Source organism: Aphanomyces invadans (genome assembly GCF_000520115.1).
Source record: "Aphanomyces invadans strain NJM9701 unplaced genomic scaffold supercont1.8, whole genome shotgun sequence".
Classification (NCBI taxonomy): domain Eukaryota; phylum Oomycota; class Saprolegniomycetes; order Saprolegniales; family Verrucalvaceae; genus Aphanomyces; species Aphanomyces invadans.
The window spans coordinates 671,243-683,344 of NW_008580153.1; the positions used below are offsets into that span (position 1 = coordinate 671,243).

A 12,102-nucleotide genomic window follows, 5' to 3' on the forward strand; every position below is an offset into this window, starting at 1 on the left:
GAAAGGGATAATCGTTGCTGCACCATATCGTTGTCGCGATGGCAGTCGAAGATCGCAGGGATTTCTTGGCGTGCCTCGGAGTTTGTATCACGGCAAATGGCCCAATGGCATTGCTCGACAGAGTTCTCCAGCTAAACTTCAAGGTTGACTTGACACAGGACAAGCCATGCCGGGCGACAATGCAAACGCCAGGTGGTAGCAAGGCAGAACTGCACGTGCGGCTACGAAACGATCGCGCTTGTGCCCCGCATTGCCACGTCAAGCAGGCGCCGCGGTCGATCTTGTTGCAGCGAAATCCGGCGAAACCCCTTGGTGTGGTCACCTACTTGGTCGATTGTGATTGGGCAAAACTATTTTCAGCGCAGGGGATCGAGATCGTAACTGATCGAAACACCAGAGAAAACGACGGCGTCCACCGTGCTGCCGCCTCGGTCTCGCTCACTTGATCCGTCGCAAAGGAACGCCATGTTCGACGACCTCCTCAAGCTCATCAAGAACAGCCCACGGTGGGCACAGTCCAGTCTCGCACGCCGCCTCGGTTTTAGCTTAAGTTACGGCCACCACGACGACGACGACGATGACCCAGAAGAGACTGTAAAAGGTACGCTGTCGATCTCTCGCATCAACCACGCAACGAAATAGTCCTGACGGCTGAGCATGTAGAAACAGACTGGACGAAGCTTCAAGTGTCTGGCACCAAACCACCCGTTCGGAGCGGTCATGCTTCAGTCGTGGGTGCGTCGTCGTCTTTGCCTAATATTTACGTTAGCTTCATTCCTCATGCCATGATGCAGTGCGCGGTGTCATGTATGTCTTCGGCGGATACAACGAAGGGAATTGCCACTTTGACTTGTACGCGTTCAACCTGACCCATCATCACTGGACCAAGCTAGAAAATCGTGGCGGTATCATGCCAGGTACTACTTCCGTCAGGACAAGTCCATTTCTCACAGTCGCGCGCAGATGGCCGAGCGTCGCACGCGTGGTGCAGCTCCACGGACGAGACTAAGCTGTACTTGTTCGGTGGCAGCGGCCCACACTGGGGCCAGACCAACATGGGCAAGCTGCTCCAGTACTCTTTGCATACCCACGACTGGAGCATCGTGCCGACAACAGGGACACACCCGCCACCAGGTTACGGCCAAAGTATGGTGTCCATCAACCACAAGCTGTATCTCTTTGGCGGCACGTCCGGCCACGTGTACGTGAACGACCTGTTCGTGTTCGACGAAGTGCAGCTCTCTTGGGTGCTCCTGACCACCCATGGCGCCAAGCCGTCCCCTCGCTACAAGCATCAGGCAGTCGTTGTCGGCAACGACATGTACATTATCGGCGGTGGGCTGTACGACCCGCCCAAGGGCTTTATCGACATGCACAAATTCGACACCCTCACGTCGACTTGGAGCCCAGTGCCGTGTACTGGCGCACTACCATGCTCCCGCATCGCGCACACGGTGTCCGTGTACAACAACACGTCTGCATCGCCCAAGTTCATCCTATTTGGAGGTCGGGACGAGACTGGCATGCGATTGAATGAACTGAGCGAATTTGACGTTGCGTCGTCGACGTGGGTTCAACTGGTACGATAACATGCTCCGCGTTGCAGCCGTTGGTCTGACACGATGTTCGTTCAGGACGACGACAGCAATGCCCCCGACGCTCGAGATTTCCACACGAGCGCTGTTTCCGGCGACTCGATGTATGTCTTTGGCGGGTCCAACGGCGACGAGCGCAACAGCGACGTGTTTCGCTTTACCAAAAACCACACGCCGTCGACGCTGACGCTCCTGGCCATCCAAACAATTCAAAAGTTCTCGCGAACGAACCGAACACTTCAGCGTCAGCTACGCAACGTGTACATCCCGACAGAACTGCACGCGGCCATCGACACGCTCAACACGCATGTCCGTGTGTCGACCAACGACGAGTGGTACCCTCTGCCGTTCGTCGCGGCCACTCCTCAGCGCACCCTGAGCTGTCGAAGTCGCACCTCCAGTGCGTTCTCGAGCACGAGTTGCGAAGACGGCATTTGAATGGCCGTTGCCCAGATGGGACAAGTGCGTGGGTGTTGTAGAAACAACTGGTCATCCGAGAGGACGTGTGCAAGTGCGTGTGTGTGGAAGTCAAATTAATCTAGTAAAGCCATGGAAAACAAATCCTTTGGGCTCAATTCAATCGGAAAGTCGCCAGAGCATGGTGGCGCGGTCGTTACCGCCCGTCGACACAATGTACTTGTCGTCCCGCGTGAATCGAACATTGGTGACATGGGAGCAGTGGCCTTGGCCAACGATCCATTTTGCCTACACAATGGCCCATTGAAGAAGTCTTCCACGCTGGAGACGACGAAACGAGCGCAGAAATCGCGATATGCAGCACGTACGCCTTTGGTCAAGCAGGGATATCGAAACACCTTGACGTTGGAGCTGTCGTCTCCGGTGGCCACAAACGTCCTCGAGTTGGACACACACACCGAGTTGATGTCGGTGCCATCCGCGAATTCCGGCCATATTCCTTGCACTGGCCATCCCAGCGCGCACGTCCACGAGTCCCACACGACATCTCTGAGTGCGCGTGCCGATTTCATTTGTTTCGCGGTGGCCGTGTCGCAAAAGAGCAGTTCGTATCCACCGCAATTCGACTGTTGTGCGTATAAGGAACGAATGGCAAAAGTGAAGGGGAAGCACCTGCAAGTACTTGCCGTCTCTTGAAAAGTCCAAGTGCGTGATCGAACTCTTATGCGCGTCAAACACTTTGTGCTTTTGGACAACGCCGGGCGGCGTAGACGAGTCGATCGAGTACAAGTAAATCTTGGTGTCATGGGATCCAAACGCCGCCATCGTCCCCGACGCATTGAATTTGACGTCGCTGTAAAGCAAATGGCGGCATTAGAACATGTCAATCCAAGTCTAAATCCAATGACAATGCACGCCATTGACAGCCCCAACAGCCATGCAAACGCCTATGCTACCACCAACCTTATGGGAGCTTTGGATGGGTGGTCTTCAAACACGATGGTCGTCGAAGGGTGCTCGTAGAACCCGATGGCGCCAGCCATTCCTCCTTTCTTCTTGCCCCGCCCCATGTCTCCGCCATACCCAATCGCGAGCATCGTTCCGTCCGGTGAAAACGCAACTGCCCGCGCCATGTCATTCAACTCCATCAGGACAACGGACGTCTTTGTCTGGCGGTCGTATAGCCGAGCGATTTTGTCGTCGCCCACTGTGAGGAACTGCGTCGGGTCCAATGGGTGCACAGCCAAGCCCCACGTTTCCCCGGTAAAATGCCCGCTCGCAATCGTCTTGGCCAGCTGGCCCGTCGCAATGTCGACCTCGAAGGCATCGCTACTGAGCGTGCCGACCAAGATCTTTTTCAACGACAAGTCGAACGCAACGCTCTTGATCGTTTTCGCCCGAACACTGCTCAACGTGACGGTCGCATCCATGGAAAACGAACTCGTTTGCTGGAGGGACTGGTTCCACACGCACACCTTGCCATCCTTTCCGCCAGATACGACCATGTACGCCTTGTCCGCCACGACAGAATACAACGCAGAGAGCGCGCCATCGTGTGCTTTCACGCTCTTGGTGACGGTGTTGCCCGTCCAGTGGTACAAGTCGCCATTCTCGGCCCCTGTCAGAGTCGTGTTGTCAAAAAAGCTGCACGCGCACAAGAGCGGCTGCTGCGTCGCAAGTTTGCCGAATTGGCCCTTGGCATGCGACACTGTTTTCCCCTGCAGAGTCCAAAATAAAATGTGCTTGACACCGCCCGTCACGATCAGCCGAGGCAGCGCAATCGCAAACAAATTGACGTTCTTGTCGCCTTTTGCCGTTGTCACGAGCTGGCCTTTGCTCCACGCGCCGCCCTTGTCTTCCCAAATCGCCAAGCTGTGGTCGTCATCTTCGCCAACGCTGGCAATCGTCTTTTCGTCGTGGCTGAATGTGACGCTCACGACCCCTCGCGAATGAAACCCTGCCAGGACACTCAAGGTCGCGCCCGACTTGGCATCCCACACACGAATCTGCCCACCAACCACCATGACGACGAATTCTCTTCAACAAGAGAAGTCGTGCAGCGAGTACAACTCACCGTGGGCTTTTTGCCGCGCTCCCCCGTCGCCACAAATCGTCCTGATGGAGACATGGCCATGCACAAGATGTCGTCGGTGTGTCCTAAGTGGTGCTACTCCATGACGGCATGTCAGCTGCGAACTGCATCGATCCAAAGTCGCGTACTTTTTGGGTGTTGGTGTCTCGGTCGTACATGATCCCGACGGCCGCGGCATGGTACACGATCTGACCATTGGCGTTGTACCTCAAATTGTTGCGTGACAGCTCGGTCTGGTATCCAAACACCCTATCGAGGACGCGGTCGATCGCTCCAAGGCATGACTGCCAACATACCAGTCGAGATGCATCGTGACCTCTGGCTCTCGTGGATTTTCCTTTGGTGGATTGCTCGGTGCCGTGATTGCGCCGATCCAAGGCTTCACAGCCATAAACTCATCGCCCGCATCCGCATCAAACAACGGCGCGTTGTCGTTTTGCGACCCCACGTTGCCTCGTGCTCCGGTGAGAGATGTTTCATTGGAGTCGTTGTCGTCCTGGATTTCAATTAGTCAACACAATGCTGGTGACGCACCGAGGTCTGGACAACTCCTACATCGTCGTTTTCGTCGGCTTTGGTCGTGGTCGTCTTGAACGGAGACAGCGGTGACTTGATGTCGCTGTCATCGTTACCTGCGGCATCCACTCGTTCGTGTTTCCACTGCATGATGGTTCGATCGAGCCCGCCCGTCGAAATCACATGCGTATCGCTTCCGAGCCACCGAACGTTCGTCACATGGGACGAGTGACCAGAGTACGAGTAGGACACACTGTGCTTGGCGACTGCAGGGAACCGAAACAACTTGACGTGGCCAAAGTCGTCGCCTGTCGCCACAAGGTCACACGAATGCGACCGATCGACAGCGTTAATGTCCGTGCCGTCGGCACAGGTTGGCCAAATGCCTTGCACGGGCCACCCCAACGCACATGTCCACGAGTCCCACTTGACATCGCGCAGGCTACGGGCGGACGTGACTTGCTTGCCCGTTGTGGCGTCGGAAAACAGGAGCTCGTACGCCCCGCAATTGCTCTGGATGTACTTGCTGTCGCTAGAAAAGTCCAAGTGCGTGATGTAGCTGTTGTGGCCGCGAAACATTTTCTTCATTTTTGTAAATTTCGCGTTGGCAACGACCGCGTACAAGTAGATTGCATTGTCGTGGCTCCCGACCGCCAAAATCGAGTTGTCCGGGGAAAATTTGATCTCCGAAATCCACTCCTTGGACGGCTTGTCCTCATACAGAACGTCAAACGTGTCTGCGTCTCGAAATACCACGAGCCCACCCTCTTTCTGGTGCTTCTTCTTGCCGCTGCCTATGCGGCCACCATACCCCACGGCAATGCAGAACGGCGCGCCGCCATTGGAATACGCGCACGCGCGAGCGACGCAATCCAAGGCTTTCATGCGGAGTTGCAGGCGGTGCTCGGTACTCCACACCCGCAAAGTCATGTCGTCGCCCACAGTGCAGAATTCAGGTTTGGTTGGATGGACAGCCAGTCCCCAGAGCTATCAGATACTGCATGAAACAAAGGAGTTCTCTATGTCGGGGTTGAATTTGTGGTACCTCGTCCTGAGAGTGGCCCTGCGTGACAACAGTGGCCTTCGTTCCCATCCGGTCAAACTGCACGACGTCACTGCCACTCGTTCCGAGGAGGATGCGTGTGTGGTCAGAGTTAAAACACACGCTGCGGACAGCAAACACCGACGGCAACTTCGACGACACTTCTGGAGACATGTTGAACAGTTTTGTCAACGGTCCGGCGATGTCAAAACTGTGCAGCGCGCTGAGATTGATGTCCCACACGATTACTTTGCCATCCTTGCCTCCGCTAATCCACTCGGCCTTGGTGGCTACGTAATGAATCGACCTCAACCAACCGTTCATATGCCTCTTCGCAGACGTTCGTACGAGATGCAAAGACGGCATAGGCTGGACCCGTGTGCGCCTTCAGCACCTTGGATACGCACTTATCGTCCAGGACAAGTAGCGATCCATCATGCGCGCCAACAACGAGTTTGGACAACGCTTTGCTGGTAGCAGCGCTTGGAATGGCCACAGCGCAGTAAAACATCTGCGGGGTGGTGGTCTTGCCCAGCACTGCTTTCTTCGCATTCAGGTTTCGCCCTTGTTCCGACCAAAACGTGATCAATTTGTCTCCCAGACACACCCATTCGTTCGTGGAGGGCACGTGCATCAAGTGCATCAACTAAGGTCCAAGTCAGAAGCATCATGCAAGTCGACGAGGGTTGTTGTACAGTATTCCGAACGCCTTTCGACGATGCCGTGAGCAGTCCTTCCTTCCACTTGTAAATGGCGATGCTGTGGTCATCATCGTTCCCCATGGACGCCAACGTCGTCCCGTCCTACCCTCGAAACATCAAAAACCATTGAACTAAATTGCTCAGGCACCGTTGAGAAGCTTAAAACCGGCACGGCGCGCTTGTGGAACCCTTGCAAGCATGCCAAACTCACATATTTGCCTCGGGACCCGAGCTCCCACACGTGGATTTTTGGTACTTTGCCCATTTGGCCCGTCGCGACCGTCTTGCGATTCGGGTGCAGTGCCAGCCCCACAATATCATCGTCGTGTTCCTATATCACACGACTCCATATAGCGCCAGGTACAACATGAGTCGCCGTTTTTACTTGAAAGAACTGCTGGGAGCTGCTACTCGAGTCGAACACAACGCCAAGTGCCGCAGTATGGTACACGATTCGATTTGCTTCCATATATCGAACATTGTTGAGAGCTGTCTGCCCTTGATACCTGTGGGCCGTCGTGAAGGCAAGAGCGATTACGAACGGGATTTACCCGTGAACGTGTTGCAGCGTCAACGTTGTAGGTGGAGGCTTCGTATTGTCGACCATGGGCAAGACAGATGGAGGGATGATGGCACCGATCCACGGCTTGACAGCCATGAATTCGTCGCCACTTACTTCAAATTCAACGTCCGAGTTGTCCAAAGCAGTGGTGGTCGAATCATGGCTGTCATGCGTGGCTTGATTACTTGGGAACGACTTGTGGACGGTCGCTGCCACCGGTTGCTTTACAGCAATGTCGTGTTTCCACTGAAATAAACAGCGATCTTGGCCTCCCGTGGACAGCAAAAACTGATCGGCGGCCGACCATCGAATGTTTGTCACGTGCGACGAGTGGCCGAGGAAGTCGAGAAATCCTGCGTATTTCTTCACACACGGGTACCGAAACACCTTGACCTATCGGGATTCGTTCAAGCACTATGCTGCTCGACCACAGAAGTAAACAAACCTTGCCAAAATCATCCGCCGTAGCCAACAACGATCCCGAGTGCGATCGATCGACTGCATTGATATCGGACCCGTCGCTTTCGGGTTGCCAAATGCCCTGGACTGGCCAACCCAAGATGCACGTCCACGTCGCCCACTGTTCATCTTTGAACGCCGACGCGCTCGTGACTTGTTTGCCAGTCTTAACATCGCAATATAACAACTCATAAGCGCCAGAAATGCTCTAGAAAGGCACAAGACTGGTGAAACCACGGTCATGAGCGCACGCACGAGTCACAGCTAGTTGTTGCGTGAACTTTCCTAATTCACGCACCTGTAGGTACGATCCATCGGCGGAAAAGTCCAAATGCGACACGAAACTGCTGTGCTTTTTGAACGCGTGCTTCTTCGCGCACTGCTTGGTCATGTCGTACAGCACCACACTCGAGTCGTGGCTAGCGATGGCGAGCGTGCTACCGTTTGGACTGAACTTTACATCAGCGATCCATTTCTTCGTATCGTTTCGCTCAAACGCCTTGGAAAGATCCGACGCGACCAGCACGACTACGCCCCCGCATTTTGGATGTTTATTCGCTTTGTCTTTGCCAGGCACTTGACCACCAAGACCCACTGCGATGAGCTTTCCATCGGGCGAGTACGCAACGGCGCGGGCCATGCACTCGAGTTTGACGCTTCGCAAAACTCTCGTCGTAGTCAAGTCCCACACGCGCAGCCACTTGTCGTCTCCCACCGTCACTGCTTCTTGTTTCGTTGGGTGGGTGGCCAGTCCCCACAGCTCGTCAACCGAGTGGCCACACATGAGCGCCATCGACATGGATTTCTCCTTGACGCTACACATTTCAAAAGCATTCAAGAATTGCCGAAACGGGTTGCCGTGCATGTGCGACCTCTTACCTGAGCTCGTAGATTTCAGATGTTTGAGTGCCAAGCAAGATGGTCGAGCCGTCCGGTGAGAGGCATAAGCTTTGCAGCACTACTCCAGCAGTGCCAAGCAAGGAATTGCAGTCAAAGGTCGTGAGGCACGTCAGACTCGATTTTTCGGCAACCCACAGCTTGATTTGGCCGTCCTTTCCACCGGTGACAAGTGTCTTGTCTAGGACGTACATGGTTTGGACACTTGCGGTGTGCGCGTTTTCGATGGTCGACCGAAGCTCGGGGCGCTGAAACAAGTACAACGCGCCGTCGCTGGTGCCCACGACAAGTGTCATGACTGTGCCCAGTGGCACCCACGCGGCGCACAGCAGAGGCTGGAGTTTGCCTTTCTTTCCAAAAATGCCTTTGGTACACTTTTGCTTGTCCCAAAATTCAATGAACTTGACGCCGAGACAGCAAAATTGCATGGCGTCCGTGGGATGCCACAACACATGGAGCGGAATTGCCTTGTTGCCTTTGGCAAACCACGTCAACTCCGCCGTGTGCCACATATCCCGAGTTGTGTACACGCCGACGCTGTGATCGTCGTCGGCACCCAGCGTCGCCAGCTCGTTGCCAATTGTGGAAAATGCAAGCTGGATGATGCCGCGCGAGTGGTACCCCCTCAGAGTTACGAGAGGCTTGACAGTTGTCACGTCCCATACAATCAGCTTGGGCGTTTTGCCCGTCTCGCCGGTGGCGGCGAGTCCTTTCGATGGATGGAGCGCGATGCTCAAGACATCGTCGGTGTGGGCCAAGAGATGGCGCTGGGTGTTCGCCTTGGCGTTCAGCACAACTCCGACACTTGCTGCTGTGTACACAATCTCCCCCCCCTTCGTGTACCGAACATTGTTGCGGGCGTAGGTATCCTAATAGATGCATGCATCGTCATGTCAACTCAACTGTCGATATTTCCGTGGGGTTGTTACTTGGGCGTTGTAGCCGTAGATCCAATGCAATGACAGACTCAGCACGGGGGCACTGGGGTCAAGAGGCGTGACTTTGGACGGAGCGACAATTGCACCTTCCCATGGCTTGACGGCCATGAATTCGTCACCGGGATCTGCCGCCCGCACGAGATCCTTCTCGATGACAGCGTCTGGGTCCATCTGTAGGACATGTTTGAGCGACCTATCGGGAATGTCGAACGGGTCAAGTCCGTTGAGCACGTCTTGCTCGACGGCGTCAAACCACACAAAGAGTTCTTTCACGTCCGGATTGGACAAACAGTATGCGTGAAACACGTCACACGAGATCGTATCTTCGCTGCGGATGGGAGTCGATGGAGACACTTTCAGCATGTCGCGGAACGCCATCTCGGCCAGTCGCCGGATCGGGTCGTCGTCCAGCGTGTCCGTCGTCTTGGGTTTATCCTCGATCACTATGATCTTCGCCAACCCGAGTAGCGTAGACTTGAGCTACCAGACTCAGTGAGACCATCTTGTTCGGTGGAGCTTGAGACAATCGTACCGATATGACAACTTCGTCAATTTGCAAGCCATCTAGGTGGATGCAATACACGCAAAAGTGTGAAGAAGATCGCAATGTGATGTCAAGCATGGGCACGTACTGTCTTCGGACATGTCCCAGCTGTCATACACGAGATCGATTTTGTCGTCAAGCGGCGCCGTGCAGATGAAAACAATGCTCGCGAGAAACTCGAGTGCGTCGAGAAGCTTGGCGTCCGATTCCTTCGTTAGCACGTCAAACAGAACGCCCGCGTCGTGAGCCATCTGGTTGGGCGATTTGTTCAGCTGGCACGCGACATTGATGCACATGGTCGTGAACTCGTGCTTGGACATGGCAAACCCGGATGCATGATCATAGAAGTTTCTCCAGAAGATTTCGACCTCGTGGATGCTCAGGTTGTCGAAGGGTACGATTTCATCGATCAACGACGCTCGGTGCGCTTCCTGGTTGTCGCTGGGACTGATCCCAATTACGTTGCCCATTCCCGCGCCGGTGGATTCCGAAAGGATTGAATGCCCTTTCGAAATGTGGATACTTTATATATGAAATTCATTTATACGGGGTTATTTAGAATTCCTCGGAGTAATATTTCCCAAGATATCGGAAAACAAAGAATTTAATGAACCTTGAACGCCCATTCATATTTACCGGTAGATAAATAAAAAATGTCGAATGCCAATATCATGTCGCGACCATTCCCTACTGCAAGTCGTTCACTTCTCTGCCCACCGCTTTGGCCAAAGACCTTCGTTCACTCGTGAGAATTCGTCGAGACGAACAGATCTAAGTGTATCCAAAGGCAGCCATGGAGAGCGCGCCGAACAGAACACAAGGGCAAGCTATCGCCATAGTCGTCACGATGGAGGTACATGTGATCCACTCGTTGGATGGCATCTCTTTGTCCATGTCGAACTTGAGTTCTTGAAAGCTTGATAGCGTTGTTTCTTTTGCCATCACGAAAGCTTGAGCCATATCTGTCGCTTGGTTGACCAATTTTGCATGCAACTGCGGCAGAACGATATGCTCGGTCAAACGAAGTTCATGAGCCGTGCACTTGAGTTGATACTCCGCATCGCCCAGAAACTGTCCTCGCTCGACTTGCTTCATGCCAGCATTTGAGATGAGGTCAGTTAGTCTTGAAGAATTGATTCGGAAGCTGTCTTCGAACTCTTGGTGTGTCGATTCAAACTTTTTGCTCAAGCCCCTGATGTTGTCAACTTGACGGCTCAAGTCGTCAAAGAACAGTGGAAGTGTTGTGATGTACAAATCAACCGATGAGGGACAATAAGAACTTGTTTCACATGAATCCATTTCGATGCGCGATGATGGCTCATGGTCCTGATCGTGGACATCAACACCGAAGTTATCTGAATCGTCATGAAATTGTCGATCCATCGTGTCAACGTCAGGGTCGACGTGCATACGTGCACGCGAGTGCCATATTGGTAACGTCGAAGAAAGCTAACAAAAATATCGAGTGGGTAAGTACAATGCATCTTCCGAGTACCTCGTCTATATTCTTGTCACGGATTGCCTCGAGGAAGGAAGATTGAATTTGCTTGCGAAATGAGGCATAGTTCTGGTCAACGTATCCAGCGTGTGATTATAGTAACAAAGAAGGAACAGTACCGAGGGATCTAGCATCAAACCAACGGAGAGGATGGCACCCTGCTGGAAGTACAACCTCCCGAAGCATTGTTCAGAGTTGAACCGAATATCGCATATGTCGTTCATGGGAACGCAAATCACGTCGAAAGTTTCGGCATCTCTGCAAATTGATATTTCATGACCGCCCAAATTCACCCAACCATCGGTATTCACACGTTGCTACGAGTGACACAGGCAATCATCGTCTCTGAGGAATATAGAAAATTGCTCACAGCGCTGCCGTCTTGTTCTTGAACCCAACATTTAGTGATGCGAAACGAAGATATATTCCCCAAGAAACGATTCAGCTTGTTTAAACGACGGCGAACGTGAATTGCGTCGCCCTGCGTTGTAATTGTGACGTTGACAAGTAGAAAGATGGACTTGGTTTACCGACATTTCTTGATGACTCGAGATGGGTAAAACCTCCAGCAAACTTGGCGGCAACATGTCAAGCACTTTGTGAAGCTCTTGACGACTCGATAATGCGCAGAGTACGTGACTCAGAGACGTAAACATGCACAACTGAATCGGGAAGTGGCTCGTGTGAAGAAGCGTTGTCACCAATGCGTTCAGGCTGTGGGATGAATACTCGACCCAACTCGCCAAATCTTTTTTTTTCGTTCGGCGGATCTCATTCAATAGATCAATGGCTGATCCAATGTCTTCAATTTCGACCAGATCGTTGAGTTGCTGTCCCGCCG

General features: G+C 53.4%; 2 protein-coding genes across 3 annotated transcripts; one reads left to right on the forward strand and one right to left on the reverse strand.

Moving 5' to 3' along the window:
- The first annotated feature begins 204 nt into the window (after positions 1 to 204).
- Positions 205 to 2,169, forward strand: H310_04942 (hypothetical protein). The gene is made up of 5 exons (XM_008869499.1): positions 205 to 601; positions 664 to 735; positions 795 to 917; positions 964 to 1,580; positions 1,635 to 2,169. Exons 1-5 carry the CDS (start codon positions 466 to 468, stop codon positions 2,031 to 2,033), a joined length of 1,347 nt encoding a protein of 448 aa, XP_008867721.1. The 5' UTR covers positions 205 to 465; the 3' UTR covers positions 2,034 to 2,169.
- H310_04943 lies at positions 2,144 to 10,265 on the reverse strand. 2 transcript variants are annotated; one of them, XM_008869501.1, is made up of 21 exons: positions 9,852 to 10,265; positions 9,752 to 9,783; positions 9,473 to 9,699; positions 9,211 to 9,412; positions 8,264 to 9,150; positions 7,683 to 8,199; positions 7,371 to 7,592; positions 6,915 to 7,318; positions 6,749 to 6,869; positions 6,512 to 6,694; positions 6,358 to 6,465; positions 6,011 to 6,308; positions 5,666 to 5,952; positions 4,660 to 5,607; positions 4,401 to 4,600; positions 4,233 to 4,353; positions 4,087 to 4,179; positions 2,976 to 4,018; positions 2,685 to 2,865; positions 2,381 to 2,638; positions 2,172 to 2,300 (listed from the first exon to the last, which is right to left on the reverse strand). In XM_008869501.1, exons 1-21 carry the CDS (start codon positions 10,231 to 10,233, stop codon positions 2,172 to 2,174), a joined length of 6,843 nt encoding a protein of 2,280 aa, XP_008867723.1. In that variant the 5' UTR covers positions 10,234 to 10,265. The 2 variants fall into 2 exon arrangements, with proteins under 2 accessions (XP_008867722.1, XP_008867723.1); XM_008869500.1 differs by having other exon boundaries at positions 2,144 to 2,300; positions 9,211 to 9,699.
- Positions 10,266 to 12,102: the final 1,837 nt, after the last annotated feature.